A 19,813-nucleotide genomic window follows, 5' to 3' on the forward strand; every position below is an offset into this window, starting at 1 on the left:
GGGATCCAGGATGCCCACTGCTGTATTTCTCCAAGTTCTGATGTCCTTTCTCATTTAAGACGTTATTATTTATTTTCCAGAGTACTCTGGCTTTGCTTCTCTTCTATCTTGGGTGTTTGTTGCCATCTGTAGAAAGTTTGGTAGGATGGACTCCCCAGACAGAATCAAAAGTCTGACAAATCATTTTTCATGGCTGCTTATTATTCCAGCAAGCACCTGTACTGTGGCTCACTGAAAGCTTCTCCAATTAGATTGGAAGTCATTTTTATTTGTTTGCCTTGCTACAAATTAACAGGGGCTTTCCTTCTTTCTTTTTTCTTTCTAAATCAGTGTCTTGTAAGAAGTATGTGCTGGTAGAATTATTATACCGAACAATGTGGACGTTATTGGGTCCCTATGCTTTCTTCTGCCTGGGACACTCAATGGCACAACTTCCTATAAGCAGACATTTCTGCCACCTCTCTCCTGTCACCTGCTGTATGCACTGATTACATCAGCTTGTTTTAGTGTCTTCGCAGCTCACGTCTCTTTATTTTTATTTATTTATGTGTCTATTTTGAGATGTGTATGCCAGGCTGGCCTAGAACTTGCTATGTAGTTAAGGTTGGCCTTGTTGAGCAGTAATACTGCAGTGTTTCAGATGGGGTGATCTTGGTCTGCCTGCCCAGACTTAGGTATGTGATGGAAGGGCTCAGCACCCACGACAGCCATCTGAGGGACTTAGGGCTCAAATAGAACTTCTAACTTGATTCTTCAGTAAAATGGGTCGAGGAATCCCTTTTTCTTCTCTATGTCCCAGAAGAGCACATTGCAAAGAACAAATTATCTGGTAGCTACAATGATGCCATTACAGCCAGAGGCAGTGTGTCTGCTGTTATAATGGGAAAACTTCTAACGTCCAGTGGAGCCCTTGCCAACCTGCACAGCATGGTAGTAAAATCTAAGGCTCTTTCCAAAACTCTCTCCAACTTTCCAGTGGATTTGCAATGCTCCATTTGAAAAGAAAGGCTGGGTGTAAGAAGTGATTCTATAATATGATGATTCTCAGTGACATTAAAATGTTAGTCACTGCAACTTCCCTCCCTGTGCCTGAGCCATTGGAGCTGATCCTTAATTAGCAATGGAATAAAAAGGTATTCGCCTCAGGCCTCTCTCAAGAACTGCTTCAGAAACTCTAAAATGTTCTGAGTGTTGGGGTTTCTGGTGACTGTGTAGACCTGACTTTACCTCCTCCCTGCCTGCTCTGAGTGACCACGAGGTTGGCACAGCCCACCAAGTCTCTAAAGCTTCAGATCCAATTCCCATTCTTGCCTCTTTCCTATCCCCATATTTCCATCTGTCTAGCTCTGTCTCTGCCCACTCTACCAAGCAAGCGACTGGAAAGGAAATAGCAGAGCCAGTAGGAGCAGGAGCTGAAGACATCCTTGAGCTAGCTGAGTCAGATCAAGCTAAAGCACACTCAGTTGATGCCTGCTACTCTCCAGGCTCTGAACTTGGTGGGTGGGATTCACAGCTGTTGGCCTCGAGAAACATCTCTGTTAAAAGAATCAAGGCATTTTGGGAAGTCACAATGCTGAAGAGAGTTCAGTCACCTTCAGAAAAGCTTGTAAGCCACAGTCTGAGGAAAATGGCTAATAGTAATGGGCAGGAAGGAATGCTTTGGGACTGTTACAAGATAGAATGTGTGGAGACCTTCTTACCATTCCTAGTTGGGTGTGTGTATTTGAGGAGAGAAATGGGGATGCCAATGAGGTGTCTCTGTGGCTCTCTGGCTGTCTTAATCATGTAGACCTGGACATAGAATCTCTCAAAGAATCCAAAGCTTTATCTAGTGCATAGCTCATCCCCAGAGAGGCTCCTGGATACCTAGATGTACTTCATGGATCTCGACTGATCACAGAAGTAATAACCCATCCCTAGCTCCTTGGCACATAACCAAAGCTCAGCAACTGAGTGAGAACGACCAGGGTTGGAAGGCCAGCCTTGTTGCTACCCTTATGTGGCAATTAGTCCTTGCATGGATAATTTTATTCCCCAAAGCCTAATTGCAACATCAAACTCCAAGCCTTAGAAGAGAGCAGGCCATAAGCCACAAGCCCTGGACTCTACCAGCTTCCAAAAATGGAAGCTTAGAGGCCCCAGGAGAGGTTCAGAGTCAGGATCCTGATGCGAGGTGTCAGTTTCCAGGGCAGAACACTGATCAAGGCCACTGTAGACTTTCCTGGAAAATCCCAAGAGGGTTCACTGAAATCCCAGGAAAAGGGATACATGATAGTCTCCTAAGCAACCCAAACTAGAAACTGGAATATTCAGAGACTACCTTCTGATTCTGTGGTGATTTGAATAAAAATGGCCCTCATAGGCCAATAAGGTGTGGCAATGTTAGGGGGTACGGCCTTGTTGGAGTAGATGTGGTCTTGTTGGAGGAAGTGTGTTACAGGGGGTTGGGCTATGAGGTCTTAGAAGCTTAAGCCAGGTTCTTAAGCTCACTGTCTCTTTTCGCAGCCTGCGGGTCAAAATGGAGAACTCTCAGCTACCTCTCCAGCACCATGCCAGCTTGCATGCTCCCATGCTTGTCACCATGATGACAGTGGACTAGCCTCTGAACTGTAAATGTTGTCCTTTATAAGAGTTGCTGTGGTCATGGTGCCTGTTCACAGTAACAAATTTCTTACTAAGCCACAGTTATCCCATTGTATTTCTGAGATTGGTTTTCAAAGCAATACTTATTGAGCATCTACTATCAGGGGTGGGAGATTCCAGGAGTATTTGGAACATGTGGCAGTGGAATTGACAGCTCAGGGGAGGAACCAAGCGTGACAGCCCCATAGGCAAATATCTACATGCACGTCATTTGAAGCCACGGGCATGGATGAAATGAAAACAAGAAAGCCAGCTACAAGCCAGCACTGATATGCACAGATGTGAAAATCTCAGCAATGGCCAGGGAGTACTGACAGAACCCAGGTATATGCAATCCCAGAATATAGACTAGAAGGGTGTTCAGAAAGAAGCCAGTGTTGAAGTGCTCTCCTGAGCAATGGACCAAGAAGTAGACAGTTAGGTTTAGCCTCATAGAATCCACAGATGACCTTGGCAAGTACCAGTTTTACCTTCAGTTTGATAACATTCATTCTCCCCTCCCCCATCCACAAATTGGATTAGAGCCCCAAGTTTATATGTGCCATGCCTCAGGCCAAGTCATCAGGTACCAAGTGTCTGCCTTTTAGGATGCACTCTAGATCTCCAGGAAAGGGATGCTGTTAGCTTAATAGACCAGTGCTTACCCTGGTGAATCAGTTGTAGCCCAAGGGCATGGAGTTGTGTGGTATTTGGGCTAGAAACTGTTTCTAGAGGATGGAATGGGCCTCCCGAACTGGACCTGTGCCCAAAAGACGCCCACAGCATCAGGTTAACAGTTTGTCCTCAGCATCTTCCAGGGCTTTGTCTCCATGGACCTGGAGCTGCTGGTCACCATGGAAACAGAAGCTTTTGTTCACCACTTCCGCTCTTCATTTTTTCTGGGCTCCTCCTCCTCCCCCCTCTTTCTTTCCTGTCTCCCACCCACCTGCTTCCATCCCTCTCATTCTTTTCTTCTATTTTTATTCCTCGTTTTCCATCTCACTTGCCCTGATTTTTTCACCCAGAAGAAAAAAAAATCTAGGAATTTTTTTATTGTTTAGCTTTGTTAGCCACCTTTAATTCTTTTTGTGGAACTAAGGGATCAAACACACATACATATATTCATTTGGCTGAATCCACATAGCCACCTACACACATAAACACATTTATGAGGCAGTGATCCTGTCCTCTTTTCCTTAGTCAGGACTACTCAAGCAATTATCAGGAAAAGAAGAAGAAATACGGAAACCGTGTCTTACCCTGTCATTCACCAGATGCTATTTGGAGTGTGAAGATTTTCCCCCTCTTCTTTCTTATCTCTCCTGAATCTCTACATTTAGACAAAGCACCGTTCCTTTGGCAGATCTCTGTATAACTTATAACAGCAAGGGCGTAATTGCTCCTATCTCAATAAACATAGCTGTCAGTCATGCTTAGCTAAAAATATACCCATTGCCTCTTTTATTTTATGTGTACACAAAACCACTCCCGAATCTTCCACGAAGCCTCTGCCAAACTCCGTAGTCATGAATCAAACTGGAGCAAAATTCCAGTGCATCAGGAACCCGGGTGCCCTTGTGTTATACATCAAAGAGGCAAAAGGACCCTTGGACAATTCCATGAAAGGAGACTGCCTAGACTCTGGGAGTCCTGAGGATGAGGGCTGAGGGCAGCTCTAGTTAATCTCCTTCTACATACTCACAGCATAGAAGGGATCAGATGAGCATGTCTGGCCTCATGTTCTTGAGCCTTCCCCAAATAGTGAGCCTGTGGTGAGCACTTTCTAGGGTTTCAGTGTAAAATGTGCCCCTGGGCTCCTGTGTTGAACATTTGGTCCCCAGCTTGGGGGAGGTTTTGAAACTTCAAGAGCTAGGCCCAGCTGAAGGAGGTAGGCCACTGGGATTGGGTCCTTGGTGCTGTCTTGTCCCTGGCCCCTTCCCTCTCTTTCTCTGCTTTCTGTCTGCAGTGAGGTAAAGAAACTCTTATACCACAGGTCCCTGCTGCTAGGCCCTGGTAATCTGCATGGGGTCATGTGACCAGGAACCATGAGCCAAAGTAAATCTTGCCTCTTTTAAGCTGCTCTGTCAGACATTTTAGTTACAGTGATGTAAGGGTAAAACTGCAGAAACAAAGAGGGTAGACATCACATGTAAACATGGGCTCTGACCATCGGGGCATGATGGCCATTAGCCCAGCCTTTCCCCTGCCTCTTAGGCAATGTCTCATGAATGTCTGCAGAACACCAGAGCACAGTCTCCTTTGCAACTCACAGGACTCAGGGAGAGAACTGTACATTCCGTGGACATAAGCATTATCCCCCCTCTGTATACTATTGGGTGTCATGGGGAATGGTGGTCAGTGGATGACACCTGGAAACGGGGTTCACAGATACCCTGGGGATGTGTTGCTTGCCAGGTAACACCTAAGTTAGTGCTTTGTGTGACCTGAGTCTCCTCCCCATCATCTCTTCAGCCTCACTTCTTTTCATCTCTAGGTCCAATCAGCAGAGCCATCTGAGGAGTCCTAGAGACGGATGCCTCTCCTCTCTGGATTCTTGGAAAGATCAGTTCTTCCTGCTCATGGTCTCTTCTTGATACTAATGACCTAGACTCAGCTGTATCGCTGCTGTTTCCTGTGGAACGTCACTAATGTTCAGGACCCCAACAGGAGCTCATGACGGAATGGGCTCAAGGTTTTCCCATGGCATTGTTCATGGTGGGTGTTTACATGTGATGTCTACCCTCACCTGTTTGCTGACTACCCTCTGGGGGAAGACCAGTCAAAGTGGGTAAGTATCAACATATGCCCCTACCTGACCTCCAGAGGTAACCCTATGGGTGACCACATGAGACTGCCTCTCACAGACACTGGGGAAGCTCCAGACCATCCACTGCATGGCTTCTGCTTTCAAAGAATAGGCTGGGGGCAGGGGTAAGGGGAGAGCTGCATGGCTTCAGCCAGTCACTGGTGTTTCATCTTTTCTGGCTTATTTTATGAGACCAGAGTGACTTGTTGAAAGATGTCCCTTGGGGAGCTTTTATTGGTTTTCCGTCTGAGTCATGCTTGTGATATTGAGGGCTGATCGTCAAACCTCTTGCATTTGGGGAACTGTCAACAAAGACTAAACAACAGAAAGAGAGTCTGGAGGCTTTGCACTGTCCAGCAATTAGGCAAGGTCAAACCTGAGCAGCCTGGGGGAGACATTCAGAACTACATAAAGGACAGAGAAGAGGTGACACAGGCCCAATGGATGACCAGACAGGATGTAACTGACACGGTGTGCCTGGGCATGATGCCAGCTAATTGCTTTATTCAACACAGATTCGGTGCTTTGGCAAAGGCGGTTCATGAAACCTGGAGCAGTCTGGCAGCCGTGTGTATGGAAGCATGGCATCCAGGAGGAGGAGAGAGTGAGTCTACGGAAGGCCGAGGAGAGCTGTGGACTGAGGCCTGGCTTGGATTGGGGAACCTCAGGATGGAACAGGGAAGAGGGGAGACAGTGTTTCAGCTTACTCACACACACACACACACACACACACACACACACACACACACACACACCACAAACACACACCACAAATCCCGTTCTCAAATTGTTTTGTATGGAGGCCACAGGGTTTGAGGTGAATGGCGGGATATGGCCCAACACTGAACAAGAAAGCATGCACTCAACAGTTTCTAACGGAAAAACAAACAAAAACCAAAACAACAGCAAACCTGCCTCCTAGGAGAGAAAGAGAAGGGTTCAGAGTGTTTGCCTGGCATGCACAAAGCTCTGGGTTTGAATCCCAGCATCACATAAACCAGGTGTGGTGGCACACTTGTAATCCCAGCACTGGGCAGGTGCAGGTGAGGGCAGAGGACATATATCAAGTTATCTTTGACTACATAGTGGGGTAAAAGCCAGCCTGGGCTACATAAGTCCTAATTTTGAAAGAAAGAAAAATTTCATAAGAAAATGCTCACTTAAATGTGTAAAAGTTAGTGATAGACTTCCTGTTTATTTTTTTAAAATTATTTACTACTTTAATTTTTTTAAAAAAATGATTAGTGTCTAAATATAGTGTAGCTATTTTGAACTGTCAATGGTAAGGTAGGTGTTCAGTGTTTGGCCTGCTGAATTTCAGTGGATTATCACACACACAAACCACCATGTGGAATATTCTACATGATGGTTCCTAAGTTTGCTTTGCTCTCACGTCACCATAGCTCTCAAGAAGTTCAGAACTCATGGACAGATGCTGCCCAACTCTGCCTCATTGCTTGGCCCTTGAGGAGCAGTTCCTGGTACCCTAACAAGAAGGACCAGGTGACCCTTCTCCTTATCAGTATCCCTTGGACCTAGCATCCCTTTGACTTCCTAGAAAGTGGTCTCCATCTGTGACTCTGTGCTCTCTGTCCGGCTGTGGGGTTGTTCCTGCTCCCAGGTTCCCCAGGACTGCCAACAGCCAGTGTTTGCTGAGTGCATATATGTGGAACAATCAGCAGGTGACCTGGCTCATCTGCAAACAAGATGCTTTCTGTGCTTGATCTAGAACCTTTTGTCAATAGCTACCGCTCAGGCTCTGACCTCACCTTTTTGCTTCCCACTCTTCCTCCAGCAGAAATCCAGTTCCACAATCCCTTCTCTGCTTAGAGTGACACCAACAAGTCCTCTGACTCCACCCATGACCGCTGGCTTGAATTCATCCCCTCTCTCCTTCTCCATGGTCTCTGCACCCACTGCTACTTATCTGGATAGCAGAACAGCCATCAGACCCGCCCACCTGCATTTCTACCTCCCACCCAAATTCCAGCTATGATTCCAAATCCTACTCCTCTCCACTGAATGTTCCCTTCCTCTTTTTCTCCCTACCACCCAGTTTCCCCTCTTCCCCCCCCCCTTCTCTCTTCTCTCCTTTCCTTTCCTTTTTTCCTCCCCCAATCTTGGTCCCTCTCTTTCATTTTTCTTTTAAGAAGATGTATCAACAGCAGACTATATATCATAGGTATCTTGGCTTCTTCAGTTAGAAGCACTGTTCCCACTAGGATGCAAGCTCCACAAGGACTGATACCATATCCTCATGCCCAGTGGTTGGTCTTCTCACATTAATTAGCTCCGTTTAGAAAAGCCCTCACAGACAGTGCCCATATTCTGGTACCCTTCTGTGATTCTAGATCTTGCCAAACTGGCAATCAACATTAGTCATCACAGATGGTAACACACTCTGAGACCACACAGTCAGTCCCCAAGAGAAAGCTCCACAGGAGGGGCCACCTGCCTAGGCTATCCCCAGCAGGGGCAGGGTGGGCCTTGGGAATGGGAGGAGGGGGTCTCTGGTGGTGACATCATCTCCCCCTCTGGTGTGGGAAGGGAAGGGCACTGTAGGACACAGAGCATCAGTCTGTTCCTTCCAGGGTGCTGGGCTCTTTAAGTGCCATCGGACCCCAAGTAAATGTGTTTCCATGATAGCATCAGATTAAAGCATAGAAATTTGAGGAAAAAAAGTACAATATGCCTTGAATAATAGTCTTGCTTCCAATTACAGAAAGCTGTGTGGTTGAAAGGCAAAGAGTTCTCCATTAGCGGGCTTTTAAAAATAGTCACTGTGATCTGAATGATCTTCTCCCCTTTCAGCAGCGTGTTAATTATGTTAGCAGATCATTTTGGCAGCAGGAACAGGCATCTCTACCCTCGCCTACCTGAACACTCTTTCACAGAAGAGCCAGCTCTCCAAACTACCAGAACTGTCTAGAAAACACTCACGTGCCCCACTCTGAGCTTCCTCCAAAGACCCCTCACATGGAGTTCATTATGTTGGAGACTGAGAAATGAACTCCATGTGGGTAGTGGGTACCCGGGGAGCTGTAGGGCTATTGAAAATTTCACCTAGAGAAAGACAGGAGCTTATCTTGCCTGTAGTTTTTTTTTTTGTGCACCACTGGGTGGGGTCACCCCCCCCCCCAGCCCCCTGCTACACAGAGAGAAAATTCCCAGGAGTGGTTTCAATCCTGAGGAAACCTGAGAGATTTTTCTCTATAGATTTCTTATCTTTGAAAGGCTTTCAAATGTTTTGGAACCGATTTTAGGGGCACTGGGGGGGGGGGTACGCAAGACGGGATGGAGTCGTTATTTATGGATGCTTTGTTGGTTTGGTGTTCCACAGTCAGGGATTTGCAGTTTAATATTTATAAGGTGGTGTGGCTTCTGGATTTAATCTCAGCTTTACTCCGGTATCTTGTACACAGGCCCATTGGAGCTGCTGAGGTCCGGCTCACAGCTGCGGGAGTCTTTGGGGGCAGTGGCTTGGTAGACCTTTTAGGATCCTGTGGCTGGAAGACAAAATGTGTTCCAGGGAAAGAAATGAGAGGGGGCCATGGCATCTGCCTGGCATCTGTGTCAGGCTTCTAGTTTGTGATGCTGGGTGGCCAGGAAGAGCCCACTTTATAGACTCGGAAACAGAGCCTTTTAAGGTTCAACAGTGAGGTTAGCACGTGATCTACCTGTGGCGTTCTTTTTGCCCTAGGTCCAGAACAGAAGTGTAGATGTGGCAGTTCAGAGTGGGAGGGAGAGGAGGATGGGTTTCCTTGAGTTTTAGCAAATCCAGAGAGTGGAATGTGGGACAGATCTTCATCTTTTCCTCAGCAGGCTGACATCGATCACCATGAAGGTCGAGCTGTGCAGTTTTAGCGGCTACAAGATCTACTCGGGACACGGGCGGCGCTATGCCAGGACCGACGGGAAGGTTTTCCAGTTTCTTAATGCCAAATGTGAGTCTGCATTCCTTTCCAAAAGGAATCCTTAGCAGATAAACTGGACTGTCCTCTCCAGAAGAAAACACAAGAAAGGACAGTCGGAAGAAATTCAAAAAAAAAAAAAAAAAAAAAAAAACCCGCAGTGCAGTCAATGCAACGAGCCATCACTGACTGGTGCATCTCTTGCTGATATAAAGGCCAAGAGGAATCAGAAACCAGAAGTCAGGAAAGCTCAGCGAGAGCAGGCTATCAGGGCTGCCAAAGAAGCAAAAATGGCTAAGCAGGCATCAAAGAAGACAACAATGGCTGCTGCCAAGGCCTCCACAAAGGCAGCCCCCAAACAAACGATTGTGAAGCCTGTGAAGGTCTCCGGTCTCAGAGTTGGTGGGAAACGCCAATTTGGTAGATCAGAGTTTAAAATAAAGATCTGTCTTTAACTCTCACACACACACACACACACACACACACACACACACACACACACACACACACAAAGAATGTAGGAGAGAAAATCTGAGGTGACCACAAGGCACAACCTTGCTTCTACATCAGGGCACAGCTGTTGGGATGCAAGAGGAGAGGCCTACAGGGAAGAGTCCTACCAGGGAGTTTGCCTCCCAGCAGGTGCCCAACGGGGCTGAATGAGGTCCCACAGGAAGGGAGACAGTGGGATGCCAGAAACTTCAGACAAAATGGCTAGGGTTACGTAGCGGGTGCTGTTGGCCAGGCCTCCAATTCATTGCGGACAGCTCGGAGTAGAGAAGGGTAGGGTTGGGTCTCTGCTTTTACGTTCTTTCTGCCTCCTCTTCCGTGATGTTCCCTGGGCCTTGGTGGTGAGGTTTGATATAGACATCCTGTTTAGAGCTGAGTACTCAGCTGCTTATTCTTGGCCAGCACACCTCTGCAAGGACTGTTGCTGCTATAGGAAGAAGCATCTCTGTACAACGTCTAGTCTAGTTCTTCCTGCCAGCCCATGTTCTCAGAAATAAGACTCAGACTCAAAATACATTTACAAATACTTTGGCCGTAGAGCTAGACTCTTCTCTGACTAGCTCATAATTAAAACAACCCAATTATTTTAACCTACATTTTGCCACGTGGCTGGTTATGAGTGCTTAGGTTCCATGCTCCTTCCTCCTCACATCTTCTCAGACAGATCTCTTATGCCTGGCACTTTCCCATAATCCTTTCTGCCTCCCAGATGTCCCACCTCCTATTTCTTGCCAATGCCATAGGGCATAGGCTTTTTAATTGACAGGTGATCTATCCATCCAACACACAAGATATTTTTTTCTACAGGAAATATAATGCTGAGGGCAGCCCAAGCCAACTAAGGGGAAGCTATTATTCTTTCTTTCTTGGATGAGGCTATCAATAAAGCCCACTCTCTGTCGGCTGTCTCTTATTCCAGTCACAGGAACCAGAGGAGAATAACAGTGCTGGGGTCCCCAGAGGGAAAGAACAAGACACAGAGCTAGGGAATGAGGGATGTCTCCAGACAGAACTTTCTAAAAAGGGATCCCCGAGGAAAAGATGCTGACATTGAGGCCTGAGAGATGAAAGAGGTTTTATTTATGTGACTAATAACTGGGAGGTTTCATTGGGAAAGAAGCTAGTGCATACTGATTTTAACTGTTGCTAGCCTGTTCTCACCTACCATTTTCAGTGTATCTCCTGAGCGGGGGAGGAAGGGAGGGAGGATGGAGAGGGGATAGGGAGGAAGGGAGAGGGAGAGAGAAAACACTAAGATATGTATCTACTTAGGTAAGACTCAATCACACATCCTGGGACCCTGTAAAATCTCCTGGGAGACACACAACTCTTATTCAGGCAAATGCACATCAGAGGCTAATGGCCTTCTGGTAAACTGTGATTTATGCCATTCCCTATACCAGCTTGGTAACTTGCTTAATTAATCCCTCTTGGCTGATTGAAACATGAGTAGGTCTGTCTCTAATTGTTGCTTCCTTGAGAAAGAGTTCCATTGTACATGTCAAGTAGCCACACCAAGTGGGAACATGGCAGAGCCCCCGAAACCCTAACTTTGGCCTCTGTCATTCTGGGTTGAGGAAAGATCATGCTCAGGTCATGAGAAGGGCAGGTCCTTTCCTGTTCCCAAGCAGATTGAACTAACATGGAGAGGGACATCTTGGGGATGCAAACGGGTCAGCAGAGGTGGCTCTCCCAGATCTCTATGAAGGACACTCAGAGGGGTGGTCCAGAATTTGCCACAATCAGTATATAGGTTTTTAAAAAATGTATAATATTTTTAAATTGAGCACCTGTTGAGTTCAACAGACCTAAACATGGAGGCTTGGACACTTGATTCTAAGAGTTATACAAGATATTTTATGCATATTTCACTAAATTCTCACCCAAATTCCCTATGCACTTAGATAGGATTGTTCCACTTTGCAGCTGTGTAAACCAAGGCTGGAATTGCAGTCATGCCTGCTCCAGGCTAGTGCGGAGCCTGCTGGCCTGCCCGGGGTGTCAGGCCCTCATCTGGCCACTCCCCTCGCTGGGCATCTGACTCCACATCTGATTCTCCATATGGAAGCTGCCTATTTATTAAGGTGAAAGATCTATATACTCCCACATTTAATACCTTCCTGGAAACAGGACAGACAAAGGGCTTTCTGTCCCATGCACTGCAGTTTGGAAACTTCGGTTTGCAAAGGTTGAGAATTACACTCAGGCGGAGGGAACAGGCGCCAGTTGTGGTTGCCTGTCCAAAGTGTGGGTCTTAGGCCTTGCGATGCCTGATAAGGTCAATGTGAAGGGACTTTGTGTTACTGTGGATACATGCTTCAGTCTGTGAGAGGTATCTGTGGCAGATTTCTACATTGGGTTAGTTGAGGGGAAAGGACCCCCTCTAACTGCAGGGGACCTTGGGGTCTTGAACTACATAGAAAGGAAAAGTGGGCTGAGAACCAACACTCATCGCTCTCTCTTCTGACCTGCTGCACTCTGACCACCTGCCTTAACCTCAAACTCCACCCTTCATTAGCTTCTCTGCAATGATGACTTTCCCCTCAAGCTGTGTGCACAGTAAACCCTTTCTCTCCTAAGTTGCTCTTGTCAGGCCGGGCACTTCATGGCAGCAAGGAGAAAATGTATGTACAGATCCTGAGCTTAACCTTCTTATATATAGAAATGGATTTAAATTTTTTAAATTTATTTTGTGTATATGAGTACACTGCCTCTCTCTTTAGAAAACCCAGAAGAGGGCATCAGATCCCATTACAGATGGTTGTGAGACACCAAGTGGTTATTGGGAATTGAACTCAGGACCTCTGAAAGAGTGCTCTTAACTGCTGAGCCTTCTCTTCAATCCCAGAAATGAATTTTTTTAGTGACTGTTTATCACTGGATGTGACCATGTTTATCACCAGATAAACTTGCTATCATTTGCACTTGAAAGGAGAAGTGAATGTGGTTAGGTGCAAGAAAACACTGGGCCCCAGGCTTCTCTAAGGAACTCCAGTCTAAGCAAGCTGGGGCTCAGTGTGATGATAAGTTATGGGCGGAGTCTAGCTGTGAAGGAAGAATACTGAGTTTCCTGAAGGGTTTTGTCTTAGCTTCTTTTATCGCTGTTGTGATACAATACTCTGACAACAGCAATCCAGAGGAGGGACCACACAGTTGGAGGGTACAGTGTATCCTGGCAGCAGGAGCTTGAAGCAGCAGGGATCATCCCATGAGCAGTCCTGAAGCAGAAAGGGCTGAGCGCTGCTGCTGCTGCTGTTCATCTTCTTTTCCCATTTATACAGAGCAGGTGCCAGTCAGGGAATGGCATCTTCTATGATGGGGGAAGATCTTTCTACTGAAGTTAATCGTGACACCTTCCTGACCATGCCAGAGGGCTGTCTCCCAGGTGATTCTAGAATCTGTCGAGTTGGCAATTAACACTGACTACCACAGTAGAAAAATTCAATTGGATGAAATCAGCTATAGTATCTCTCCTTTTGGTGTCATGCCCTCAGGTAAGTACAGTTTGAGATTCAATCTGCTTGCCTGTTTGTCTGTCTATCAGTATGTCATAGATGCTGGCAAAGGACATTTTACAACCGTTTAATGATTTTGCATTTGCTTGCTCATCTGTGTTTTACCCTATGACCTAGAAGTAATCATAGAATTATGAAATAAAAAAATGAATTTTCTTTATATAGTAATTGGTTGGGGCTAATTATGATTTGAATGTGAAATGTCCCCCATAGGATCACTTTCCAGTTGGTGGCGATGTCTGAGGAAGGTGTGGAACCTCACTGGAGGAAGTGGTCACTGGAAGTGGATCTTAAAGTTTTACAGGCGTCCCTACTTCTTGTCTGATTTCTACTTCCTTTTCTTCTGAGATTCGAGCTGCCACCTGTTCCAGTCAGTATGGACAAATCTACATGTTTCCTCCCATAATGGACTGTCTCCCCTCAAACTATGAGCCTAGCAAATCCTCTCTTATAAGTTGCTTTGAAAGCTATTATGTCCCAGTGGTGAGCAAAGAAGTAACTCGTACAGCACATTAGGTGATCCAAAGATGCTGGATCTCAGAGAATGCTCTATAGGCTCTGACTTTTCAGAGTCCAGCATCTCCCCAGGTGTCCACTGGGGTGCTTTTCACTGCAGTATCTTGTTATTTACAAACAGAATTGCACATGCCCAAGCATGCATCCCCAAAGGTCAAACTGAAAATGAAATCACAGAGTAGGGAAAGAGCAGGGTTCCAAGGGGACCCATGAACTAAGAATAAGACATTAAAAGATGCCAGATCTACAGGGTATAGAGATAAGAACAAACATGTTGAAGATTAAATATGAAATGGATAATTATGTAGTAATGGGATTGAGACAGTACAAAGGACAATGCCATTTAAATCACCACATCTCAACATAGTAATGAACAGGAGAAGCCCTCCGGCTTTGTAATTATAATCATAGTTGCCATAACAACTCAGTATCTTTCTCCCTGAGCATCCATCTCCAGACTGTATTTTTAGAAGTGGGCTGTGCCCGAGTACGTATTTTTCTTTATATAGCAGCTAATTTTTCAAATTACTGATCCTTCAAAAAAAAATTCTAAAAGAGTAACAGTCACAGGGATAATTAGGGAAATGAGCAGGTGTGAGAGTCCATTACGAAAAAAATTGCTATGAACGTATTGATGTCTTGACAATATTTGTTTCAACAGAATGTTCCCAGGAACTGCGCAGCCTCTTGTTCCTTGTCAGGCAGCTTAACATAAATCTCCTCTGTGGAGCTCATAAATATTTGAACAATTATTAGCTGTGTAAGGTGTTTGAGGATTATTTGACAAGTACAGATTTATGTTGTATAACAGAAATTGGCTTAACAGCATTCTAAGTCTCAGAGATGGATGAACAGACAAACATTGGCTTACCTTACTTAACAGAAGAACAGCAATAGATTCTTGAATAAAGCAAACAACGAGCCTGTGGCAAGCTCAGAAAACAGGAGGGATCCAAACTGCCATTTTGCTTCTCCTGTTTAGTAGCTGCCCCCCAAACTGGAAAGCCTGGTTTTATTGCAAGGCTATCATCCAAGATGAACCCATATTTTATCAAGCCCCTATGATCCTCTGGAGAGATGCTCCCAGCCCTTTGTTGGGGTCTCAGACTGAAGTTAGACAGACACATTATTAGGTTAAGAGCAAAAACGGTTTCAGAGAAAAACACTCTCTGGCTGGTGCTCTGAAAGACCTTCGCCAAGTTTAGTCATCTTACTGTCTCTCTTGTGCTCTCTTTGTTTCTGTAGAGGATGTAAAATCAGTAGATTATCAAAACCACTAGTTTCTGAGGAGCTTATAAAGCTGTGCCAGAGGCTACAAACAATGCACCTTACTGTGGTCACCGGGTGGGAGTGGAGAGGAATACTTAAAGCGCAGTGAACCCGAGATCTCATTTGGATGGACTGAACTTGTGTGGGGTCTTCACTAGGGGAGTGGCAATCGACTTGGAGAGAAGGCAGAAGCCTCAAGTGCACAATGTCCTGCAGGTCAGAGAGCTGGAATCAGGGAGACCATGTAAGGGAAAGCTGCAGTGACCGGGCAAAGGTCTCTGAATGAGTCTCGAAGGGAGGAGGGGCAGGAGCAGAGGAAGAGGTCAGTTAAGGAATAATGCCAGGGCTCAGATGTAGCTCACTTGGTAGAGTGCTTGCATGCATTCATGAAACCCTGAGTCTCCAACATTGCACAGAACTGAGCTTTGTTATATGGGCCCACAATCCCAACACTTGGAAGTTAGAAGCAAGAGGATCAAAAGTTCAAGGTCATCCTTGGAAATGTTGAGTTGAAGACCAGCCTGGGATGCACAAGACCCTGCCTCAAATAAAACAAGACAAACAAAACCCAACCAATTAAATAAATCCTACCACCACAGCAAAACCCATCAAAGCAAGCAAACAAACAAATAAAAACTGAAGAGAAAAATGTACGTGCATGGACCTTTCTGATAGCTGTCATATGGATGAAAGGAGAGACGTCATTAGGGCAGCCGAGAAGGCATCTTGGCAGAGACCTCCCCTGCAGACAGGCAGGCACTGAAAGGCAAGAAGAGGTTTGGAGGCAAAAATAATAAACTCAGCTTCACTCTCCTCTCTGTATTTTGTGACCCTTGACCGAATGGCACAGATTTCCAAGTGAGTGTCCCCAGAGAAGGGGGAAGCAAGGAGTGATGTGCTGCGGGCTGTCACTCTGGAGAGCTGGCTCTGACCAAACTGTCTCTGTTCTGTTTGTCCTGCTTGCTCTAATTATGCATCTCTCCGGGGAAAACAAACAAGCAAACATTAGCCGTGAAAGCTAAGAGAACTGGGCTCACTTCCCGATTCCAGGCATTTGGAGAGATGTACATTCAAAGGGGGACATTCTCCAGAAGCTCCCTGGACAAGGCAGGGCAGGTGCACACTCCATTGTTGACCTTGTAGTTGTCAAGGGAAGATATAAAATGGTTCCAGCACTTAGAGATTCAGGTTACCAAGTTTTACTATACTCTTAACTACTGGCTCGAGCAGATTGTACCTGGAGCATTACCAGTTTGCCACATGACTGAGGGTGACTTTGTCCTCAGCCATTCTGTAGACTTCAAATGGAGGGCAGTGTGAAAGTTCACATCCATCAGAATCATGTGAAAAGCACTTGAACCTAGTGTTTAGGAGGATTCCAAGTCTGTATGAGGCTGGTGTCTGTCTACATTGGCATTACCTGGACTGGATAACCTACACATGGCCCTTTTTGCTAGTACTCTAAGTGGATCTCTTCCTAGTCTTCATCTAGTAAGTTGGGACTTAAGGAGTGTGTCTTGCCGGTGAAGCCTCTCTTCTCTGTGCCACACAGATCCCTGGGACTTCAACCCCTATGAGTAAGCTCAGGGGACACACACAGAGAACAGTGGATGGGATCCAAACCAATGCTTTCTTGTAAATCTAGGGGAGAAGAGATACTTTCTTCCACTCTGGAGAGCTCTTCTGGATCTTGATTTTCAAGTATGCTGGGTTTGACAACTAGATCCAAGGCCCTCTAGCCATCCACCATGGACCCTGTGTCGGCTGTGATTTTCTTTTGCAATACCCTTCCACCTGGGAGTTCCTAAAACTGCAATCCAAATGGTTGGCTGGGTGGCTGGCATGGGAAGAATGAGGCTAAGAGGAACAACTGAGCTGGCTAACCCCTGACATTGGGGGCCTCAGGTCTGTGATTCCCTCTCCTAGGTAAATGTGGAAGCCTTATCCCAGTGCCTGGGTTCATCTTAGAGGCATCCTTGGATTATATTCCAGGCCCCCAGGGACAGACTGACAGACTTAAGGGCCATTTGTCTTTGTGAGTGGCAGGCACTCTGACCTCCTGGCGGCAACTCTACTGAATCTTTAGAGCCTGTGAATTAAACGTACAGAGTAGACTGATGACAGCTGGGACCCGTTCCCGATCACCTCAGAGCCTCCTCTAATCCTACAAGCTCTTAAAAGTGGAGTATATGCTCCCGATGGAGACAGAAAAAGTAGGGTGGTTTGCAGGTACAGCTTGGATCTGACCTGTGAATTCTGACTCTGGGCACCATGCAAAGACCTGATGCAGGCCCTAGAAAGCACACAGAGCAAGTTGCAAAGCAGTAGCAGCTAAAAGCCAAGAAATACATGGAACCCCATGTGTACCACTGCTAGGACCCGAGTTTAGGGATACACTGAGTGGATATGAAAGTCGGCCCCGCCCCCAGCTCTCAGCCACCACCGCACACACCTTGACACACAGTCTGGTGCTGCTGCTTCAGACACTTAACCTGTGACTCAGCAAGTCTCATTTTAAACCTGTCTCAATATGTTAGAGGAGCCATAGAATATTGGTGTAAAGCCTGAACCCCCCAGCTTCCCAGCCCAGAGAGAAACTGGGGTCACTGGCTTCCTTCCACTCCTAAGGGGGGGGGGAGAGAACAAACAAACAAACAAACAAAAACAAAAACAAAAAACCCTAAAAAACTAAGGCATGTTGGGTAAAGGTGGGAGGCACTTTATCAAAGGGAAGTGACACCAGGGTTCTTCAGAGAAACCTGATTCTTGGAAGAGACAAATGCCCTCTTGTAACTTATGAGATAGCAGTCTTCAGCTGGCTGGCTCCAATCTCTCTAGAACCACACTCCGGAGGGTAGGCAGCAGGGATCCCCAGTAGGACAAAACACTGGCCTCTTAGAAATACAAGGAAGACTGGTGACAGTCTTCTAGTGTCCTCTGACACCTGCCTGAGAGGCCCTGTCGTGTAGGAGGGAGGGCAGGTCTGCGGGCGTCTAGCCTCTCCTGGGCGCGCCCCTGCCCGCCCAACTCCGGCCCAGCCCCGCCCGTCCGGCCTGTCCCACCCACCATCTGCACCCGCTGCAGCATCCACGCCCCTGTCCCGGGCCATAGCCATCAACTGTAGCCCGCCTGCCGCTCCCGGGGACCCGACCCAGCCGGGGATGCGGGGCAGAACGGGTATGGCCCGTCTGGGGACCGCCTTCTCAGCGCTGGCCTTGGCACTTGTGGCGGTGGCCCTGGCTGGAGTCAGAGCCCAGGGCGCAGCCTTCGAGGAGCCCGACTATTACAGCCAGGAGCTCTGGAGGCATCCGGACCCAGAGCCTGAGCCGGAGCTCTTCTCGCCTTCACTGCAGGAGGACCTTAGGGTGGAGGAGCAGGAACAGCAGGAGCCGCACCAGCAGGGGCCCAGGACGCTCAAGAAGGCCATCAAGGCCAAGAAGGCTCCCAAGAAGGAGAAATTAGTTGCAGAGACTCCTCTACCAGGTAACCTTTTTGCATCTGGCAGCCCGAGGGGGCGCCCGCGATCCGGACACTCCAGGAGACACCTGGCGTCCAGTATGTTTTCTTGAGTGAGCCCAGCCAAAGTCCTGTGGTGCCGGTGCTACTCACTAGAGACTGGATCTGAGCTAAGTCAGCTTTCTCTGTCTGCCCCCTCAGGCAGAAACAGAATAGTGATCTCTGGGAAGCTTCCTGGGGAGAGGTCGGGTGTCCCAGGATTGATGCTCCGCAGACACAGGCAAAAGAGGCATCTGTTGCTTCTTCCTGCTCTCCTTATGTCTTCAGTCTTCAGAGGTGTTTCCTTCAGACTGATTTTATCAATGGGCACGTGACTGGCTGGTGTCATTTGGCCAATGGCCTTGGTAAGGTTCAGTCAGTGACCTTTTTTCAGGCAGTGCCCCTTCTCAGCTCCCTGCATCCCCTGTCAGTGGGCCCTTTAAACCCACTATGCACAGTATGGCACCGTCCCAGCTGCAGACTTTGGATCACTCTTGGTCCCTGTAGCAGCCAAGATTCTGCCTTTTTGGAAAGGGCAGGCTACAGGAGCCCTGGAAAACTCCAAGTGCCTGGCGGCCTGGGTTGCTCACTCCATCCCTTTGGGCCAATCTCAAATCCATCCTCACTTTCTCCTGGCCCAGCCTTTATGGCAAACCGTGAGGCGGAGTTTCTGTTAACTGTCTAAGATAGTGATTGCTCAGTGCAGGAACTATGGGATGCCAGCAGGACAGTGACTAAATTCTATGGCCTTGCAGTGTCTTCACCCGAAGGAAACCAGTGCCAGGTCACAGAGCTCTGGGCTCAGAAGTGGCTTTCATTTGGTTTGACGGATATTAAAGTCACCAGGCAGAGTGGCAAGGGAAGACACAGACACTCTTGAGCCCCATTTGAGTACCACCTTTGTATATGGCTGAGTCCCTGCCATCTGCCATTGACAGTTCTGAAGGTTTGGCAAACCCAAATAGAACCACAGAGACTTCCCCTTCTTTTTCTCAGGGATGATGGGGATTAAGATGTAGAAAAGCTGCCGTGGCTCGTGGCTCGGTATGAAGGGGTGGGATGAGATGCTGGTTTTGGTAATGTCCCCTGATCTCATTTAGTTCTCTCCCTGACTCTGGCAGATGGCTACCCTTGTTATGTTACAGATGAGCAGCCTTTAGCTCAAACCA

At 47.1% G+C, this 19,813-nt stretch overlaps 1 protein-coding gene and 1 pseudogene across 3 annotated transcripts in view; both read left to right on the forward strand.

The window, feature by feature from the left end:
• Positions 1 to 9,266: 9,266 nt before the first annotated feature.
• On the forward strand, positions 9,267 to 9,794 carry LOC308417640 (large ribosomal subunit protein eL24-like; annotated as a pseudogene). Its single transcript has one exon. The product of its transcript is annotated as a large ribosomal subunit protein eL24-like (transcript).
• Positions 9,795 to 18,328: 8,534 nt separating this feature from the next.
• CPXM2 (carboxypeptidase X, M14 family member 2) overlaps positions 18,329 to 19,813 on the forward strand; it is a gene marked incomplete at its 5' end in the record, with an annotated part of 109,555 nt that continues 108,070 nt past the window's right edge. For both annotated transcript variants that reach the window (XM_080913298.1, XM_080913299.1), the window contains one exon: positions 18,329 to 18,632. In XM_080913298.1, the coding sequence (XP_080769424.1) occupies positions 18,329 to 18,632 (304 nt within the window). The remainder of the gene's footprint in view (positions 18,633 to 19,813) is intronic.

Source organism: Micromys minutus (assembly GCF_963924665.1).
Source record: "Micromys minutus genome assembly, chromosome: 2".
Taxonomy (NCBI): domain Eukaryota; kingdom Metazoa; phylum Chordata; class Mammalia; order Rodentia; family Muridae; genus Micromys; species Micromys minutus.